This window comes from Symphalangus syndactylus, chromosome 16 (genome assembly GCF_028878055.3).
Source record: "Symphalangus syndactylus isolate Jambi chromosome 16, NHGRI_mSymSyn1-v2.1_pri, whole genome shotgun sequence".
In the NCBI taxonomy this organism is placed as follows: domain Eukaryota; kingdom Metazoa; phylum Chordata; class Mammalia; order Primates; family Hylobatidae; genus Symphalangus; species Symphalangus syndactylus.
This window is the reverse complement of record NC_072438.2, coordinates 24,658,809-24,680,551: the sequence shown is the minus strand read 5'-3', so window position 1 is coordinate 24,680,551 and position 21,743 is coordinate 24,658,809. Positions and strand designations below refer to the sequence as shown.

The following is a 21,743-nucleotide window of genomic DNA, read 5'->3' as shown; positions in this document are numbered from 1 at the left end:
GTGTACGTGCAGGTCACAGGGGATATGATGGCTTAGCTTGGGCTCAGAGGCCTGACAGCCACTACTAAGAAATGATCGTAATTATATTATTGCCTCCACTGGCTCCACTATTGAAAGTGAAATGACGAAGGAGTTCAACAGCTCACGTGTGAGGAAGGAAATTTTAGGGGCCTTTTTGTGCTTCCTTTCCTCCCCACCTCTTACTCAGCTAATGATCTAATGGTAGGAAAGCAGGCTAAGGCCATAAGCAGGCCAGTTCAGAATAGAAAAATATATAGATGAATGATTGTCATGAAAATACTTAATCTCACTTATAGTCAAAGAAATGTCAGTTATTACAAAACACATAACTGTGAAATTATTGTATATGTGCATTATACATTTTGGTGGACACTGACAAATTGTCTTCCAAAAGGACAGGACCCATTCACACTCTTCCCCAGTGATTACTACGGCCATTGCTCTACTTCTTCGACAGACGTGAATTTTTTCTGTTATTAATCTAACAGGAACCAGTATTTTATGTTGCTTTTCATTTTCTTGATTATAAGTGAGGTTGAACGTCTTTCCATCTTCTCAGTGGTGATTTGTACTGTGTGAATTGTTGGTTTATATCTAATGTTCATTTTCTATAGGACTGTTTTCATTTTCCTATTGAGATATACATTTTTAAAAAATTAAGGCTATTAATCTTCATTTATTTTGCAAATATTGCCACCAAATGTTTTATTTATCTCTTAACGTGGCTCACTGTGTTATACAAACGATGAGTTTATTGCCATAATTGTCAGTTCCCTCACCATTGACTTCTAGGTCTTATGCTTGACTTTGCAATATATTTCCCATCGAGATTCTTTTCCCCATTGCAATATTATAAGAATATCCTTCTTTAAATATCCTCCCCGCCTTTTTTTTTTTTTTTTTTTTTTTTTTTTTGACAGAGTTTCCCTCTTATTGAACAGGCTGGAGTGCAGTAGTGTGATCTTGGCTCACTGCAACCTCTGACTCCCAGATTCAAGCGATTCTCCTGCCTCAGCCTCCCAAGAAGATGGGATTTCAGGTAGCTAATTTTGTATTTTTAGTAGAGACAGGGTTTCACCATGTTGGTCAATTCCATGAAGAACTAATAAAATATGGCTGTGCAATGAAGAAAGAGGGTTTCTGTAGATTGGGTCATTAGGGGGAAGACTCCGATGAAGAGGTGGTGTTTAAGCTGAGACCTGCATGGTGATCAGAAGGTAGGCCTAGAGTCTGGGGAAAAAAGAATCCCAGAGAGTAAAAAGCAAGTACAAAGACCTTAAAGGGAGGCCGGGCGCGGTGGCTCACGCTTGTAATCCCAGCACTTTGGGAGGCCGAGGCGTGCGGATCACGAGGTCAGGAGATCGAGACCAAGGTGAAACCCCGTCTCTACTAAAAATACAAAAAATTAGCCGGGCGTGGTGGCGGGCGCCTGTAGTCCCAGCTACTCGGAGAGGCTGAGGCAGGAGAATGGTGTGAACCCGGGAGGCGGAGCTTGCAGTGAGCCGAGATTGCGCCACTGCACTCCAGCCTGGGTGACAGAGCGAGACTCCGTCTCAAAAAAAAAAAAAAAAAAAAAAAAAGACCTTAAAGGGAACTCTAGTTTGGCGTATTTGAAGTCAGAAGGAAGGCGGAAAAACTGGGAAGAGGAAAGACATGGACGTGCTCATGGATGTACACAGGGTCCAATAGTGAGTGGCCTCACAGAGCCTAATAAATAGCTAGGGTTTATTCTAAGCGATAAGGAGACATTGGAGAACTTTAAACAAGGGCACCCTGTGGTGTGATTTAGAGTTTACATTCGTGTGCTTGCCCTCCCTAAGGTTGCCACTAGAGGGAGACAGGAGGCGCTGAGGCAGTCACACCGCAAGCTCCTCAGGTACCGCCCCTGCTCAAGGGAAATCACTGCGCAGTCAGGCTGTTACCTGCTTCAAGGGCGGGGAATGTGCAGGAGGGAAACGGGCTGTTCTGACTGGGGAAGGAGGGCCAGAACTTTGTGTCATTTTTTAAAAAGGTGGGTCATCAATGGATCTGCTCATGTCATCTCTTTGATTTTGTTTGTTTTCATTGTTTGATTCTAAATAAGCAATCATAGTCCAGATATGAGGGTCGGCGTGCCACTTTCTGTTGTCCATATACTGACCACACCAATCTGTAGGGCCATTGTCCCCTCCCCATTGAGTGATGATCTAGTTCCCAAAGCAGGATTCTCCGGATCACTCTTACAGCCCCCTCCCCAAAACCCATAGCCTGAATCTTGAGAAATTGTTCAATTTCACCATAACCTTAAGCAGAGTCCTATAAATAACTAAAATGCATGGCTCAAATTCTTCTGCAGTAAACACATTGGAAAGAAAAATGTGCAGTCAAACCAAGTTCCAGTAGATGAGGAGCTTATTTTTTAAACTAGGGAAACTAACACATTGAAATTCACATATAGCAAAATAATTGGGATTGTGCCTTAGAGTTTAGCGTAGCAGGGGTTGAAGCAAGCAAGCTGGTATGAAGACCTCAGCAGCAAAAGAGAAACATCTTCGACATTTTAGGCTCAGAAGAATATCTTCCTCTCAGGGATGTGGTCTAAGATCTGGGTCACTGACCATGTTGACTACTGAAGCTTGACACATTGTGGAATTCTAAGACAACCGTGTTGCCATTTATGTGGTGAATAAAAGGGATTCCAAAATTTTTAACTTGTTTGAGGAAACACACTGCTATAATAAATGCTCCAAAGGCAAAATTAATGTCATTCAGCAACTGAGAGAGAGGTGGTAACCCACTTACTCCCTGAACTAGAAAAGTAAATGACAACCACAAGTTTTATCTTTAAATAAAACAAATATAAATGAGTACTTTTCTGTTAAACATTGCTAGAAATGTTTGTGCCAAACATAAAAAATAAGTGTGTGTGTAGGATATATACACACACTTATCTGTTATGGCACCATGTGGTGTGATTTAGAATTTACATTTGTGTAAATTTTGGACTTACGAAAAAGTTGCAAAAATAGTACAGAGGGTTGCTGTATGCCCTTCACCAAGCTTCACCTAATGTTAACATCTTACAGTCATGATACGTGATTTAGTTAATGCTCACCATTTATTCTATACAAGCCTTCAGTGACTGGATAATGCCCACCCACATTGGGAAAGGCCATCTGCTCTACTCAGTCCACTAACTCGAATGCTAATCTCTTCTAGAAACACTCTCACCAACACACCCAGAAATAATGCTTAATCAGATACATGGGCATTCCATGGCCCAGTCAAGTTGACATAGAATTAAAAATCACAAGTCCACCCCTTGTCAACTTGGCACCCACACACATCCTCTTAAATCATACTCATTCTCCAAATAAACAGAATTAAAAGGTCAAAATTCCACCAAATGTTATACAGCTGTCATGTGTACAACCAGAAATGCACTAACTCCTTCCACAGAAGAGGAAATAAAGTCCTTGAGTGATGTTAACTCTTCTCCTTGATATTTTATGACTTATAAATTATGATGTAGTTAATAATATTAAATACTATGTTATAAAGTCAACACATCTTGTAACACGTGATAAGAAAATAAGGGAAGAAAACAATGTTTGCTTAATGCACACATACACACACACAGACATACTCATAACAAAATAAGGAAGAAATACTCATGACAGTGACAGTCTTCATTTCTGTAACTGGTCACATGGCTGTAGCCAGTGTTTATAATGACCTTTTTCCACTACCCATTCTGTATTCCTCTTGCCTTCAGCAAACACCTCAGCTGGCTGTGGTTCTTTACCTGTTGGGGTGGCCCAAACTTTCATCTCTGAGGGTCCTGAGCTATTTGTAGTCCTGGATTGGGTCACTCTTCATGGGCATTAATCACAGGACATGGTGATACTAAGAGACACGCTAAGGAATCTCCTACATTCCATACATCCATAGTGGAGTAGCAGTTCAGTTTCCCCTTGGAAGTCAGGATCGCTCACCCCAGGCAGTACAAAAACTCCCTTCTTTGCCTATTGATTGATTTGGAGTCATGAGGAGCCCTAAATGGCTGGGCGGGAGTCTTAACTTCCAGTTCAAAAGAATCATTTTTGTGTCTCCTGGTGGAAGAACTTCTCCCTTTGGACCTAGACCTCTAGGCCAGGAGAGAAGAGGTTGCAGGAACAGGAAGCAAAAATTTTGCTAGTGGGTCATTAAAGGTAATAGTGAATGGTGACACTCTCATTTCTACCCTGCGATTCCTGGACCCATGAATCCTGGCTATGGGAGGAACAGTACTATATACTGGATGCTGACTGAGAGACTTATATAGTCTTTTAGAAAGCCTTGCCCAGCCCTGCCTGGTACTGCCACCTAGCTGACATTGTTCCTGAGTTTTCAACAGGCCATTTTACTGATCTATCAATGCAGCTGCTAGAGGATGGTGGGGAACATGGTAAGATCAGTGAATTCCATGAACATGCACCCACTACCACGCTTTCTTCTGAAGAGAGTTCCTTGATCAGAAGAAAAACTCTATAGAATGCCGTGACAATGGATAAGGCATTCTGTAAGTCCATGGATGGTAATTTTGGCAGCAGCATTGCATGCAAAAAAGCCATATTCATCTCCAGAGTAAGTATCTGTTCTATTAAGAATGAAACACTGCCCTTTCCATGGTGGAAATTGTCCAATGTAATCAACCTGCTGCAAAGTGGTAAGCTGATCACCTCAAGGAATGGTGCCATATTGAGGACTCAGTGTTGGTCTCTGCTGCTGGCAGATTAGGCTCCCAGCAGAGGCCATAATCAGATTGGCCTTGGTGAGTGGAAGTTCATGTTACTGAGTCCATGCATAGCCTCCATCCCTGACACCATGGTCACTTTGTACATGAGCCTATTGGGTGAAGATAGGGTTGCCTGGGAAGAGAGGCTGACTGGTACTCACAGACTGGATCACCCTATCCACTTGATTATTCAAACCCTGTTCTGCTGGAGTCACCCTTTGATGAGCATTCACATGGAACTAACATATCTTCATGTTTTATGCCCACTCAAAGAGGTCTATCCACTTATCTCTTTCCCAGATTTCCTTGTCACCAGTTTTCCAACTATGATCTCTTTAAGTCCCCGATCATCCAGCCAAACCAATGGATGCAGCCCATAAATTGTATATAATCACACATCTGGCTGTTACTTCTTCCTAGCAAAATAAACAACCAGATGCATTGCTTAAAATTCTGCCCACTGGAAGGATTTCCATCCACCACTGTCCTTCAGAATGCCCCAGGAAAGAGCTGTGGTGCTGCAGCTGTCCACATTCAGTGGTGCCTGCACATGATGCAGAACCATTGGTAAACCTGTTCCAAGCCTTTTCTTTCTCTGTCAACTGATTGTAGGGGACTCCCCATGAGATCATAGGTCCAAAATGGAAAAGAGAAGGCAGTGTAGCAGAACTGGGGGCCATGGCATTTGGGACACTTCATGTAAATTATTTGCGTCTTCACGACCTGCTCAGACCCCATCATGTATACACCACTTCCATTGGATAATGGAGTGTTGCTGTGCATGCCTCCATTTATAGCTTGATAGGCCAGCTAACACTCAATTCCTTATGGTCAACTCAGGCCCCATGGTAACTTGCTGGCTCATGGTTCAGTCTCTACTAAGGCCTGGTAGCAGGCCAAGGGCTATTTCTCAAAACAAGTGTAGTTAACCACAGTGGATGGCAGGGCTTGCTTCAAAATCCTGAGGGCCTGTGCTGTGATCCACCTAATGGGCCTGCTAAAGACTCCAGACGGCGTTCCTTGCCCATCTGCCACAGAGACGCCAAGCACTATTGAATCTGCTGGATCGTATGGTCCAAGTGGCAGAGCAGGTTGCATAGCAGCCAGGACCTGCTGCAGAATCTTCTCTTGTTCTGTGCCCCTCAAATTAGCAGCTTTTTGGTTCACCCAGTAAATGAGTTGGACTAATGCACCCAAATGAGAAATATATTGCCTCCAAATTCCATAGAGGCCTACCAGGCATTGTGTCTCCTTTTCAGTTGCAGGCGTGGGGTCTGATGCATCAATGTATTCTCTGCCTTAGAAGGGAAATCTCCATGTGCCCCACAGCACTGGCCTCCTCTTGAGTGAACAGAAGAGCCATGGCTATCTGATTTTATGACTTGAGTTAGACTTTTGTTCCCTCGACCTAGAATTTGCTTATACACATCAAGTAAAAATTCAGTGGGCTTCCTGTGTATTTCACTTCTAGGAACAGTGTGATCAATTAGTCAGCCCCACAGATCTGTGTGAGTCAGGCTGCTCTGAGGGCTGCTTTGACTCTGCTGTGCCAGACAGTGGCCACGTTCACCTGGCCTCGGGTGGCTGATGCTGTCATGTGGCCCCTGCCACCCCAGGATCCAATTACACCCATTGCATTTAGGTGTCCCAATTCAGTAACTGAAGTTCCACTGTGAGGCCTATGCTACATAGAAAAGCAACTGTGGGATGATTTTCCAAGGATGCTGGGGCTCCTCACCTAAGTTTATTTCTCGCAGTTGTGGTGAAAGGGTGTTTGGACCCTTCCGGTGTGAGTGAGTCGGTTTTAAATGGTGACTCCACCCTAACATTCCATCTCCCTAAGCTTTGAATCCCTTTTTCTACTTTATTTATTTATTTTTATTTTTTTTGAGACGGAGTCTCACTCTGTCACTCAGGCTGGAGTGCAGTGGTGTGATCTCGGTTTACTGCAAGCTCTGCCTCCCAGATTCACGCCATTCTCCTGCCTCAGCCTCCCGAGTAGCTGGGACTACATGCGCCCGCCACCACACCTGGCTAATTTTTTTATGTTTTTAGTAGAGACGGGGTTTCACTACGTTAGCAGCCAGGATGGTCTCGATCTCCTGACATCTTGATCTGCCCGCCTCAGCCTCCCAAAGTGCTGGGATTACAGGCGTGAGCCACCGCACCCGGCCCCTTTTTCTACTTTAAATCAAAACTCTTTTGACATTTCCAGCTCAGTTACCATGGCCCACCCTTTGGTCCATGTTCCAACCAACCAACCGAACAGCCAAACTGCTAGAGCCCTTTCTAACTCCTTGAGCTGCAGCATTAAATGCAGAATCTCTCAGCGAGTCCATACCAATAAATTCAGCCCAATCCAACTTTAAGTTTCTTCCACCATTTTCCCATCCCTTACTACGCGTTCCCACACATGTTCCGGATTTCTGTCCTTGTCATTAGAAAACTCAAGTCTTTCTTTGGGAGTGCAGTTCACCTCCTCAGGGGTCACACTGTGTTCCTCACCTGTAGGGCTGCTGGGACTTGCATCTGGTTACAGGTCTAGAGGCGAACAGGAACTATGGGATGGGTCCTAAGGAGACTCAGCATTGTCCTGCACAGCACTTGCCTCAGAGAGGCCATCCAGTTTCCTCAGGAATGTGGGGTGAGGCCCTTCAGCCTGCTGACCCAGTCTACCAATTCAAATGGTTGTGTCATCCAGAAACACCTGCACTGCACGGACACATTCAGAATAATGTTTGATCAACCGTCTGGGCACTCAGTGGCCCAGTCAAGTTGACACATAATGTTAACCATCACCATTTCCAACACTCGCCTAGCAGATCTGATGCATTGTGGTGACAGCAAATGTTTACTCATTGTAATTGAACATACGGGCCATTGTGTCCATAGAATATTGATTGGTTTTGATATTGATTTGTCACTGATAACATATCTCGCAGCATGTTGCATGTTTTGAAAAGTTAGCTACATATCAATAAGTGCATCCAGACCTAGTCTGTCAAGATGTGCTAAGTACACAATACTCTGTGGGTGCAAGTTTCCAGGCCTAGGGCTCAGAACCTCTTACTCCAGTTAATGAATCAAAGAAAAGTTTGAATTATAGGTTAGGGAGTCAACGAAAGCATGCTCAAGAAGTGGCATTTATGGGCCGGGTGGGGTGGCTCATGCCTGTAATCCCAGCACTTTGAGAGGCTGAGGTGAGCATATCACCTGAGGTTCGGAGTTTGAGACCAGCCAGGCCAACACAGTGAAACCTGGTCTCTACTAAAAATACAAAAATTAGCTAGGCATGGTTGGCCTGTAGTCCAAGCTACTTGGGAATCACTTGAACCCGGGAGGCGGAGGTTGCAGTGAGCCAAAATAGCACCATTGCACTCCAGCCTGGGCGACAGAGTGAGACTGTCTCAAAAAAAAAAAAAAAAAGTGGCATTTATGTCCGGTGCTGATGGATAAATGCCAGGGAATTCTTTGCCCTGTTGTTTATGGTTGTGAAAAATTAAAAAACCCTCAAAGATTTGTCAGCTACAGTGCTTTGCATCCATACGGTGGGTTTCCTTCCACTAGCTCCCAGTGGAGGCGTGGTGGCTGGAGAACTCAGCCCATGCACAGAGATGAGCTGCTAGATCCTTCTGTACAACCTCTACAGTGGAGAAAATCAGGTGCATTTCACATTTTTCTTCACACTTTGAAGTATTGCATGAGTTTTCTTCATGAATGTGTATCATGCTCATCAACATAAAAATGAAATCAAAATTAAAAATTACTGGTGGGACTATATCCACAGAACTCATTTATAGGGCAATTCGGCAATATGTAACAAAAGGTTTACAAAGCACATGCCCCTTGCCTTAAAATGATTTTACTTTTAGAATTTTGATGTGGACACATATGGATATACAAAGAGATATAAGGATATTTATCAAGGATTGCTGTATTAGGGAAAAATTGGAAATAATGCAAATATCAACAGCAGGGGATATTGAGATCAGTTAAGGTCCATTCCCAGAAGGAAATCCTCCATGGCTCTCAGAAATGATGTGTAGAAAACTATGAATGACAATTCACTTGGGAAACAAAGCAGATAAAAGCAAAAAGTGGACTGATAAAAGCAGTGAGTAGATGCTAAGTCCCTTGCAAACAGGAGCAACAGTAAGTGCAGTTTTCAGGAACACAGTCGTTTCTCCAAGTTACCTCGGCTATTAAATACTTCAAAGGCGACGGCAAATGACAGGGCAAACCTGCTTGGTTCTGGAAAATGTATCATTCTATACAGTTATTTTCAAAATAAATTGTGTGATCTTGGATTAGGGTAGAGCTTTTATGAAAGAAAAACATACATGTGCTTCAGATGTCAGTCTCAGTAATAAAGGGACTCAAAAGTCAATTCCACGAAGGCGCAGGCTTGGGGATTCCTTTGTCAGAGAACGATTGTCTAGGTCCACATCGCGCAGAGGAAGTTTGTCCTTGGCAGGCTGTGTGAGACTTTGTGCAGTGCACTGTCTTTCTCCAGCCCCCAGGGTGTCCGGAGGCATCCTGGTGTCAGCCGCCAATCCAAAAGTCGGCTCTCAGAGCTCTAGGGGAGGGAAAGAGAGGCAGGAGGTGCATGGCTGAAATCAGGATGAGTGACAGCAGTTCGGGCAGATCGGGCAGGGGAATGGCTCAAAGTTAGTTCTGATAAAACAGAGCACGAGGAGAAAATCATGATACCACAGTTAATAATTTTTAGCAAGTTGAAACAAAATTTTTAAAAGGCTGTCATTTATTCATTTGTAAATATTGGCCACCCATTTTGGGACAAGCACAGTTTAGTGGTACGGCAGTGTGTGTGTGTGAGAGAGAGAGAGAGAGAAAGAGAAATAGAGATTTGGAGGGAGGGTTCATATAAAGATTAATATTTACCTAAATAGAGGAAGGAGGACCCTATTCCTGTTTGATAGCTCCCTGTGCTTAGAGGAAAACATAGCTAACTCAGCAGGGGTGGTGTGAGGATCCAGTGATATAATTTTATGTGAATTACCAGACCTTACATTTGCATGACAATTAGTAGGCAATCAGTAAATGACATTATTATTGTTATTGTTATTACCCTTGTTAGTACAGGAAAAGACAACAGGTAGGGTCTCCTTGCAGTCTCTTCTGTTTTGAGCCAAATCAGCCTCTTTGTGGTTGGATAGCAGAGGCTTTGCATGCAGAACCCATATCCATTCTCTATTAGTTTGCTAAGGTTGCTGTAACAAAGTACCACAAACTCAGTGGCTTAAATAATCAGAAATGTATTCGCTTACAGTTCTAGAGGCTAGGGGTCCAAGATCAAGGTCTTGGCAGCCCATGCCCCCTCTGAAGGCTCTAAGGTAGACGTCATTCCTGCCTCTTCCCAGCTTCGGGTGGTTTCTGGCTGTCCTTGGTGTTCCTTGGCTTGTAGCTGCATCGCTCTAGCTTCTGCCTCCCTCTTCATGTGTGTGTCTGTGTGTCTGTGTCTCTCCTTGTAAGAACGTTAGTCATCAGATTTGGGGCTCGCCCTAATCCAGTATGACTTCATCTTAATTTGATTACATCTACAAAGACCCTATTTACAAATAATCTCACATTCACAGGTACTAAGGGTTAGGACTTGAATGTATATTTTGTGGGTGGCTGTACCCCTAAATGCACTCACCTTCTGGTCACAGAACCCTGCCATTTTGTTGGGTCCCTGGATTTAGGAGGGCCAACCTGCCCCGGGCTGGGGGAGTGGGCATGTGACCCAGGACTGGCCACTCTCTGGGCTGCAGAGATTGGTTTTTATGTCCGAATCAGGCAATGAGACACAAAGCTGGGATTTTTGTTGGAACTCTTGGAAAAGAAACCTCTCTTTCTGCTGGGCTAAATTGGGAGAATATGAACCCAGCCTTACCCACGGTCACCACATGGGCAGAGTTCTACCAGCAAGTGAAGAAAGCCTGCCTACAGGGGCAGCCACAGGTTCCAAGTCCTGGTGATGTAATTTGGGCACCTGGATCCTACTGAACCTGAACTCAAATGCTTCTGACTTTTCCAATTAGATAAGCAAATAAATTCACTTTTTTTTCTTTTTTGCTTAAGACTTTTGGAGTGTTTTTTTTTCTACAAGCAGAAGAATCTTGAATGATGCTGTCTTCATTCTCTCATTTATATTTTTCTTCTTTCATGAAAAACATGTGTCACCTGCCCTCAAGCAGCTCACAATTGAGTGTGGAGATGAACAGAGACTGTGGACCCTCTGAGAGCATCAACAAGGGGAGCCAGAAGCCCCTCATTCCACTCCCATTCCACCAGCTACTACCTGTGCGACCCATGGCAAGTTGCTCAGACTCTCTGAGCGTCTGTTTCGTCACCTAGAGAGTGGGAACAAAATAGTCTTTTTCTTATGGGATTGTGGTAAAGATTCAAGGAATCAATATTCATAAAATGCTTGGAACAATGCTTGACACTTCATAACAGCTATTGGCTATTAGGGGCAGAAAATATTCCTCAATTCCCATAACAGCCCTATGAAGCTAGTGCTATTATCTGCATCTTGCAAATATGGAAACTCAAGCTAACTGCAGTGATATGACTTACCCAATTGTCACAGTGAGAAAGGTTCAAAGCTGGATAGAGAATACAGCGTCCTTGACACTTGGCTGCATGGTCTCCCATAGGTCAGAAGTGGATCACAGAAGTCTCAGTAGCAGCTCTGAGGTCTTCTGGATATGAAATAATTAATGATAACAAAAGGCTTTCTAGGGAATTGGTTCCTGGAAAGGGAGCCTCTCAAGTTATCAAATTTGCCCAGTTTGGTTTTCCCAGTACCTGACTTGTAGTAAGTACTCAATTGCATTAATAAATGAACAAAAATAGCCTTTATACATCACTGTTATATGAATAGCTCAGCTAAGGGATATAATTTGCCAGGACAGCTCCGGGGATGCATTCAGATATTTCACCTATTTATTTTCAAAAAATATACTGAGCTCCTGCATGTGCCAGACCTTATGCGAAATTCTGAGTGTACAGAATTTTTTATACATTGGTGTATAAAACCAGCACATCGTCAGCCCTTGTGGAATTTATAATCTCATAGGAAACACAGGCACAGGCAATATACAAGTACATAACAAATGAAGATGTAATTACAGATGGTGATCTGCGTCAGAGACCTAACAAACAGAATTCAATGAGAGAAAGTAATGGAGCATGGATAAATTATTTCTATAACTTGGTCATGGATGGCCTCTTTGAACAGGTAACATCTTGAGCTGAGAAGGAGCTAGCCATGCCAAGGCCAAGAGGGGAGTGTTCTGCAATCTAGAAGAAAGAATCTGACATATACTAGGAATGAAGTAGAAGTGTCATGGAGGGTGGTGTTGGCTGGGGGAACACAGGCACTGATGTGGTTGGAAAGGTAAGAGGTCAGAGAGGATCTGATCCCACAGAGTTCAAAAGAGGAGGGTCCAGCACATTGCAGGTACTCAGGGATGACTTGTTTAATAATTAAATGAACATTAAATGGTCCATGCTATGGGGTTGGATTTCACTGTTGATACTCTTGAAATAAGCTGTTCTCAACGGCTATGGCCTTTCTTAGTCATTATAATTTCTTACTACATTTGGCTTAGTCAAGAAGACATTACAGCCAGGTGCGGTGGCTCACGCCGGTAATCCCAGCCCTTTGTGAGGCCAAGGTGGGTGGATCGCCTGAGGTCAGGAGTTCGAGACCAGCCTGGCCAACATGGTGAAACCCCATCTCCACTAAAAATACAAAAATTGCTGGGCATGGTGCATACCTGTAATCCCAGCTACTTGGGAGGCTGAGAATCGCTTGAACCTAGGAGGCAGAGGTTGCAGTGAGCAAAGATCGCACCACTACACTCCAGCCTGGGCAACAGAGTGAGACTCCACCTCAGGAAAAAAAAAAAAAAGAAAAAGAAAAGAAAAAAGACATTAGAAAATGACAGCAAACACCTCAATAAAGGAAATCCAAGACAATTCTAAGACTGCAGGGTAGAGACAGATTTCCAAGCTCTTCGATGTACTCAGCAATGCCCTTCTCAACTCTGAATTCAATTTATAAACTTTAAACGCCTGGACAATGACTACTGGTGCTGTTTAGATGATGGCCTTGAAGAATTCCACAAAATCATAAAAGATTTTAATTCTAGGTGGTAGCCAAGAACAATGAGGACTTTTTCAATCTCTGTTCTGGGTCTTCTGTTTCATGTGCTCTGAGAGAGTTTTCTGAACAGATGTATGCTGGGGACTTTATTGATCAAAATCAACTTCCCAAAGCATAGTTCAGTTCTTGAGTCGCTCTGAATCTAATTTATCCTCCTTGTATTAGCAAGTCATCTTGCTTGAACAAACCACTTGTTGGCTTCCCAGTGCCCAGGCGATAAACTGCAGATTCCTTCAGATGGTACTTTCAGGTCTCCTGGAGTTGAACTTCATCATCTTTTTACTCTCTGCCTTCACCAAGTTGCTTGACTTTGCTTGATGTCAAATATGTTCATTTCCATGGTGTCCCCTTTGCTTGGCATGAACTTTCTCAAACTTTCATCTTAGTCTTGTGACTAATCCTATGAGGCTAAATACAAATATCAACTCCTCTGTGAAGCCTTCCTTGATTTCACTAGTTTGAATGAATCCCTCCTTATTTCAAGGCTCTGTAAATTAGCATTTTGTTTATTAATATGGAGATGTCTATCATATTATGCCTTAGACTTTTTTTTTTGACTGCATCTCTACTGCTCATGCGTCCTCCTTATCCCAGCCTGTCTTCTATACTTCACAGTGTCACTTTACATGTGCTTCTGATATTGGTTAATGCCTGTTGCCTCTTCTAATAATAACTAATAATTATGAGGACTTACTAAATGCCAGGCACTGTTCTAATCAACATATATGCATTAACTTATTTTATCCTCATAAGAATCATAGGGTTGCTATTAGGTCCACTTTACAGATGAGATGAGAAAACGGAGGCAGAGACAGATGAAATGCCAACGTCATACAGCTAAATGCAGGAGTCACGATTCAAGCCAAGGCAGTGAGGCTCCAAAGTTCATCGTTGACAACATTATTCTAGACCACCTGTCTCCTGGAGTAGGGGATTAGTTCTGTGTTTCCTTTGGTTTGGTTGTTGCAGCAATATTACCAGCACTTGGCATGGTGCTTAGTACATAGTAGGGGCTCAATATATACCTTGTTGAATGAAGGAAGCATAGTTTTGCGTGTCTGCTAAGTTGCCTGAAGGCAGACACTAGATGGCAAGGCGCAGGAAAGCAGGTAGCCTGTGTGCCACATCACCTTGGCCTCCCAGTGATCCCTAGCACCTAAGCAGATGTCAGGTACCTAATGATCATGTTATTATTTGAGCATTTAGATGTGAGGGTTCTAATGCTGTCACATGTATTTGCTAATCCTTAGCAACAATCTTATAGACTAGTTTTTATCATTGTCCCCATCTTGCAATGAGATGACTGAGGTGCAGAGAGACTGAGTCATTTGCTCAGGTTCATGTGACAACTAAGTGGTGGCACCAGGGTTGAAATCTGCCGCGCCTTCTATGTTTTCATTTATCTGTATTCCTCACCACATCTCAGCTCTACCTTGCCTTTACCTATTAGTGAAATGCTTATTGACCAAAGAAGCAGAAATTGTACAGGGCATAGAAATAGGTAAGGAAGGGTTGGGTGCGGTGGCTCACGCCTGTAATCCTAGCTTTTTGGGAGGCCAAAGTGGGTAGATCACCTGAGGTCGGGAGTTCGAGACCAGCCTGGCCAACATGGTGAAACCCTGTCTCTACTAAAAATACAAAAATTAGCCAGGCATGGTCGTGGGCGCCTGTAATTCCAGCTACCCGGGAGGCCGAGGCAGGAGAATCACTTGAACCCAGGAGGTAGAGGTTGCAGTGAGCCAAGATTGCACTACTGCACTCCAGCCTGGGCAACAGAGCAAAAACTCCATCAAAAAAAAAGAGAAAGAAATAGGTAAGGAAGGATAGAGAAGGGGAATTGAAGAGTGGTAAGAAAGCTGGCTGTCTGAAGCAAACAGTGCTTAGTTGAAGGATTTGGAAAGGATGTAATTGATAGATTAAGAAAAAGGACAACGTTTCAAATACTTGGAAGAACCAGGCAGGTAAATGGAAATTAGGGATGTTGGAGGGGACGGCTGTAGAGTGACAGAGACCACGGTGAACGGACAAGCACAAAGAGGCCGGCCCCACTGCACACTGCCATGCAGCAGGGATGGGGCCAAGGATGGTCAGGGCTTATAATTTTTCAGAGAAGATGAAAATCTGGATTGTATGTGAAATCCTTCACTTTTTAAACTGTGGGTAGGTATTTCCACTTAAAGGAACAATAATCATTCTGTGGGTTAAACCTAAGGTGAATGCAGCTAAATGAGGTCCCGAGTGTAAAGGGCAGGCCAGCTTTTAGAGCACCCTGAACGTCCGCATGAGGACTTTGGGAACTCGTTCATACTCCACACACCAAATGATGTGTAAATGAGCATGGCTTAATCTTTGGGGGTAATAGAACTGCTGTGTTGGGGGTTAGACTTGTTTATTCTTTGCTAGGGTACAAATACTGCATACTTGCAATTCTCTATGGTTTTCTGAAGGAGTTGATTTACAATCTTAAAATAAGCACTTTGTTTTCTTCACTTCTTAGCTCATCCTCGACCCAGAAGAAGACCGGTCATAGCTGATCCTTCAAGAAGCAAGAAAGAAGACAAACAGATGAATGACAAAGACAACCAGGTAACCTGGCGCGGTGCAAAGGATCCAACTCCTAGCTTGTTGATTTAGGAATCTATGCTGGGAGATCTGGAACAATAACAAACATGGGAGTGGTGATTTGCAGGGCAGGGCTTCAGGGGCAGGGGTCGGAGCGAGGCAGGGGGCATTGAGTGTCTGAAACTAAGCAAGACAACGTGGAATAAAATTCAAGTCAGGGGAGCCACTTTATCCTTTGCTTCTTCTTCCATTTAGTCAGGTCCATGTGTCCTGAGCATCTACTATGGGCTCAGCACCAAGCTGGCCACCGGGGACAAAGAACAGAAATGCCCTCGAGATGAGGATGGACCTGACCTCTGAGCAGCAAAATGCTTAAGTCACAAGCAGTCAGGCAAACTGGATGTGAATCTTGTCTCTGTCACTTATTCACTGCATGGCTTCAAAGAACTTTCTTAGCCTCTCATAGCCTCAGTTTCCCGTTAGGTAAAATGGGAATAGTAATCAAATCAATTCCATAGATTTATTGCGAGATAAACTAAGAGTAATTGTGGAGACCACTCAGCACAGTGGCTGGCACATAGCAAGTACTGAACAAGTGACAGTATTTGTTCCTTTTACGTATTAATATAAGTCCTCTGATAGAAGAATATAGAAACTACACTGATGGCACCAAGGGGGGGATTTTTTTTTTTTTTTTTTGAGGCGGAGTCTCACTCTGTTGCCCAGGCTGGAGCGAGGTGGCGCGATCTCAGCTCACTGCAACCTCCACCTCCCGGGTTCACGTGATTCTTCTGCCTCAGCCTCCTGAGTAGCTGGGATTACAGGCACCTGCCACTATGCGTGGTTAATATTTTGTATTTTTAGTAGAGACGGGGTTTCACTATATTGGCCAGGCTGGTCTCAAACTCCTGACCTCCTGATTCACCTGCCTCAGCCTCCCAAAGTGCTGGGATTACAGGTGTGAGCCACCGCACCAGGCCCAATTTTTTTTTATCTCTTCTTTTTATTTTATTTATTTCCAACAGAGCATGCACTATAGTTTAAAATTATGTCCCCAAATATTTACTAGCTCTTCTACACTGTCTTTCCCTTGCCCTTACTAGATGACAAGGGGGCAGGAAGGCAGGTAGCCTGTGTGCTACGTCACCTTGGCCTCCCAATGATCCCTAGGACCTAAGCAGATATCAGGTACCTAATAATCATATTATTATTATTATTTTTATTATTATTTGAGACAAAGTCTTGCTCTGTTGCCTGGGATGGAGTGCAGTGGTGCGATCTCATCTCACTGCAACCTCCACTTCCCAGGTTCAAGCGATTCTCCTGCCTCAGCCTCCTGAGTAGCTGGGATTACAGGCACCCGCCACCATGCCCAGCTATTTTTTTCTTTTCATTTTTTTTTTTTTTTTTTTTGAGACGGAGTCTCGGTCTGTCACTCAGGCTGGAGTGCAATTGCACGATCTTGGCTCAATGCAACCTCCGCCTCCCAGGTTCAAGCAATTCTCCTGCCTCAGCCTCCTGGGTAGCTGGGCAGGCGCACGCCACCACACCCGGCTAATTTTTGTACTTTTAGTAGAGACGGGGTTTCACCATGTTGGTCAGGCTGGTCTCCAACTCCTGACCTCGTGATCCGCCTGCCTCGGCCTCCCAAAGTGCTGGGATTACAGGTGTGAGCCACCGCGCCTGGCCTATCATGTTATTATTTGAGCGTTTAGATGACAGGGTTCTAATGCATTTGGATTTATTTGCTAATCCTTAGCAACAATCTTATAGACTAGTTTCTATCATTGTCCTCATCTTGCAATGAGATAACTGAGTTGCAGAGAGACTGTGTCATTTGCTCAGGTTCACGTGACAACTAGGTGGTGGAGCTAGGGTTGAAATGTGCTCTGGCCATGATATTGGCTCTGCCTCTATCCACTGTGAATGGAATATCTGTTGAATAAATAAACAAATGAATGTGTAATTTTAAAAGGTTTATAGAGGAGACAGTTTAATTTAATAGAAGGATAAGTAGCAGTTTGTAGGTAAACTAGGAACAGAAGTACAAATGTGGCCATGCATAAGAAAGATTGCCAGTTTAGGAAGATCAAATATAGCAAGTAAATAAATGAATGAATACACAAATGAGTAAATGAATGAGTGTGTGTGAGTGTGTGTGTGTGTGTGTGACAGAGGGAGAAAGAGAGAGCACAGAAGTGCGGGTCTTACCAAGCCCTGTATGCCATGTTCCTAAGGAACTTGCACATTTTCCTACTGGCAGCAGGGAAACACTGAGGCGGAGAACATGGGACATGATCGCTTTCACTTATCTGAAATCCACATTCTGATTTGAATAAGGACAGACCACAATTTAGAAGAGAACTGTGAATCTGTGGGCAGAGGGACCAGTTCGGAGACTCCTGAAATAGCGGGGATGAGAATCAGGGATATGGATCAGCATTATCAAGTTTCAGATAGTTCTGAAATGAGAGTCTTTTGCTATTAATGGCAAGAAATGTTTCCAATTATAATTTGCAATGGTCTGCAGAAACAAATGAGAGCAAACCGGAACCTTATTCAGAGAGGGATTCCCTTCCTAAGTGGATTTTTGAACTGTTTCATTTTTTTATTACTATTGGCCTGCACATGCCTGCCTAGGTGTTACTTTCATTCTTGCACTGAAATGGTCACATTAACACAAACTCAGCCAGACACTAAACTTTCAGAATGTCTTTAGTTTGAGAGTTTAAACATGAGGAACCATTAGGTTTTGCAGTGGCTGCCATACCAAAACGTAAATCATGCCAAAATTGTTTGAAATCCTGTCTTTAGAAGGTTGTGTGTTTTGACAAACCTTGCAGCAAATTTGGTCCAGCTTTTGGATTTGTAATGAAACCTGAAACCAAGCATTCTCGCCTGCCTTGGGGTCTTCTAGCGCAAGTTCCAAGCAGCCTTAGTGTAATACCTACCCTAATCTCATCCTGGCAAGCGACATGAGTGTGTTGGGCTGCGCTGCTGGAAGTTTGGGGTGGACTCAGCAAATATTTCATGCAATTATGAAGGACTGATCAAGACAGCAATACACTTTTCTGTGTCTGAGTATTTTTAAGAGTGTAAATTGCAGAATTAGCAATACCTTATCCCCTGTTGGCTAGTGACTTGGAGATACCCAAGCCATGATTGGGGCAGAAAGTTAATTAATCTGCTTATTAAAAAGAAGAAATGTCTCATTTGCATGCGTTTGCATTCAGGTCTTGAATTCATTATGCTTTTTGGTGGTCCTTTGCTTTATTTCCTTAATACCACTGACCTACCTAGGTGTTAGCTCAATACATTTAAATTTTCTGTGGCTGGGCTTAAATGTTTAAGTGTCGTATCTCTGGTTATAGTTGGTTCTAGCAGAATTTGATTATTTTATAGATCGCTTAATTCTCTATAGAGATTTTCCCCTTCCATGGGCTGTTGGGGTTTCTTATGGTTCTCATATACCACAGCTGGGAAAAGATTTGTTTACTTGACCAATCTTGGAAAATACAGACTTTGTCTCCGTGAGAGTTGGACATGTCATCTGGGGATGATCCATTCAATTATTTGCAATTTCCTTCTCAACCGAATTTTCCATGGTCATTTTTGTGGCAGTTTTCTCCTTCTTTGCTTTCCTGTCTTATTGGGAGGTCTGCTTTGGGTTGTTTTTTTTTTTTTTTTTCCTTTCTAGGAAAAAAGACCATTGCTCTCCTTAAGTGTATTTTATACATTCCACATTCAGAACGATTGTTTTTACCTGAAAATGCCCAGGCACCTTAAGGGCCTAAATGAAGTCTTGGGAGAAGAGGGAGGTGGCTGGGAAGATGGGTGAGTGGGGAGAGATGGGGGTGAGATGGAGTGGAGGGCAAAGAATATAACAGCCCTTGGAACAACAGCAAGTAAAGCAAAACTACATAGGGAGATTAGTGCTGAAATAAATCTCTGCATGTGAGTGAATCAACGGTCCCAATTCGGGGCACCACAGTGCCCGTGTTTCTGTATTTTGTAGTAATCAACATTTCTGATACATTACAACAGTGTGGTTGTCAGGGGTGAGCGGCTCCTGTAGCGGTTAGACCACCTCTATGCTAACAAGCTTAGCAATCAGGTTGTGAAGGGTCCTGGCTGGAGGAAAAAAATTAAAACCAAACCTTAGACCTCTTGTCAGACTGTGAGGAGAATTATATTTGTGAACTAGTCTACAGTGTGGACAGGAAATGACCTCTCCACAAACTGCTTCTTTAAAAACAAGCAGTGGTGCCTAAAGCTATCCAGCTCCTCTCTCTCTCTCTCTCTCTCTCTCTCTCTCTCTCTCTCTCTCTCTCCCTCCCTCCCTCCCTCCCTTCCTCCTCCCTTCTTCCCTCCCTTCCTCCATACCAACCTCCCTCCCTCTCTGGAGCTCCTGCTCTCTCCCTCTCCCTCCTCTCCCGTGCTCCCTCCCTCTCTCCCTCCGTCTTTCCCTCCCTCCTCTCCTCTCCCTCTCCTCTCCTGCTATAGAGGGCTCCGACAGCAGTTCCCAGCCAGCGTGTTCAGCCTGCCTGCCTGCCTGCCTCTGTGTGTGTGTGAGCGTGTGTGCGTGCGTCTACTTTGTACTGGGAAGAACACAGCCCATGTGCTCTGCATGGACGTTACTGATACTCTGTTTAGCTTGATTTTCGAAAAGCAGGCAAGATGTCCAGCACACCACATGACCCCTTCTATTCTTCTCCTTTCGGCCCATTTTATAGGAGGCATACACCATACATGGTACAGCCAGAGTACCGAATCTATGAGATGAACAAGAGACTGCAGTCTCGTACAGAGGTAAGTACTTCAACCTTGGGGATGTGTTTGTGTATTTTTGTTAAGCCATGCGTGAGCTTTTCCTAGGGTTTCTGGCTGAATTCTATGGGAAGTGTCCCACTTGATACTACCACGTACGTGGAAATGAGCGCCAGGATGAATCCACGAGTTTGAACGCTGGGTTTCTAGGCACAGCAACTCTTGTTTCAGAAGACAGTTTCTGCCGGAATTTTGAGACAACCCAGCACTTGATTCACATGCCGGGTTTCCAGAAATGTTGCTCTTCCAGAACTCTGGTGTTTTACAGGCTCTGAGTCAGTCCTGTTGGTGTTTCTTGAGATATAATTCCAGGGAATTTTGTGATTGTTTGCATCTGGCTATATATATATATACATATGTATTTTTTTTTTTGGTAACAAATCCTAGAGGAAGTCTGCTTTGACCTGTATTTGCTTTTCAAAGTCACCAAAATCGAGGTAAAAAGGGGCAGAAGAGTAACCCTGCCTACTTCTCAGAACTAGCCCTGGAGGGACACATGTTTGTATATTTCAGTGTTAAAATCAGAAACCAGTTGCTTGGGACAAGGGGACTCTAGACTTTGTCCTATTGCTGTCGGCTGTGCCCCCCTGATCACTCTACCTTAGGACAGGAGCTGGTTCAGCTTTCAAGTCAGCTCTAGTTTTTGCATATTCGAGATCTTGTGCCTGAGAGAGGGAGACTCAGCCTCCTAGGCAGCCAGCAACTCTGGGAGCAGAGAGAACAGGACTTTCAGAACTTTTTAAATGCAAAACTCCAGACTCGCCTCCTGCAATTTAAATATTTTATGTCAGTTGACTTTTTCTCTATGCTAGCTCAGCTGGCAGGTCTTGCTGCTGGATTGTCCATCTGCCTGTAAGTTGGGGCTTTGTGTGGAAGTGTTCGGAAAAGGAGTTTGTTATAGGTGCACCAAAGTGGTGCACTTCTATAGGAAGTGGAAATTGCTAGGAATTTAGTCTTCTCTGCAGAGTACAAATACCAGAAGATTTATGCCAAAGAGCTTTTAGGGAATAGCTTTGGTGGAATTTTAGATTGAAGATTGACTTTTAACTCTAGGAAGGGACTCACATTAAGTTTGTATTATAGGATAAAACACACTTGCTTGAATTGTCAACAGAGCCATAGAGAATTCATGACGTTTCGTGTATTTAATACAGCTAACAAGATGTGACCTGCTTTCTGATTGGCTAACTGCTGGACAAGGACTCATATGCATTTTAAAAGCTGGGTTGACTTTAATGACTGCTATTTTCTTTGTATGTTAATACACCATAGATGCTAAATATGACTGCTGGTACTCATGCTCTTTCTAGAAGCTAGTAGCTTCTATAGAAGTGCAAACTATGTTTTGCTTAGGATGGTGAACTGTTGGCAGTGACTGATATTTGTGCTTGCTGTTTTGTG

General features: G+C 43.6%; 1 protein-coding gene across 14 annotated transcripts in view; it reads left to right on the top strand.

Moving 5' to 3' along the window:
* Nucleotides 1-993: 993 nt before the first annotated feature.
* LDB2 (LIM domain binding 2) overlaps nt 994-21,743 on the top strand; it is a 424,127-nt gene continuing 403,377 nt past the window's right edge. For 3 of the 14 annotated variants that reach the window (XM_055246529.2, XM_055246528.2, XM_055246534.2), the window contains exon 1: nt 19,874-20,324. In XM_055246529.2, the coding sequence (XP_055102504.1) occupies nt 20,193-20,324 (132 nt within the window). In that variant the 5' untranslated portion in view covers nt 19,874-20,192. Of the gene's footprint in view, nt 1,061-15,450; nt 15,540-19,751; nt 20,325-21,743 lie in introns of those variants that run through there. The other 11 variants (XM_055246527.2, XM_055246525.2, XM_063619418.1 and 8 more) reach the window with 7 other exon arrangements.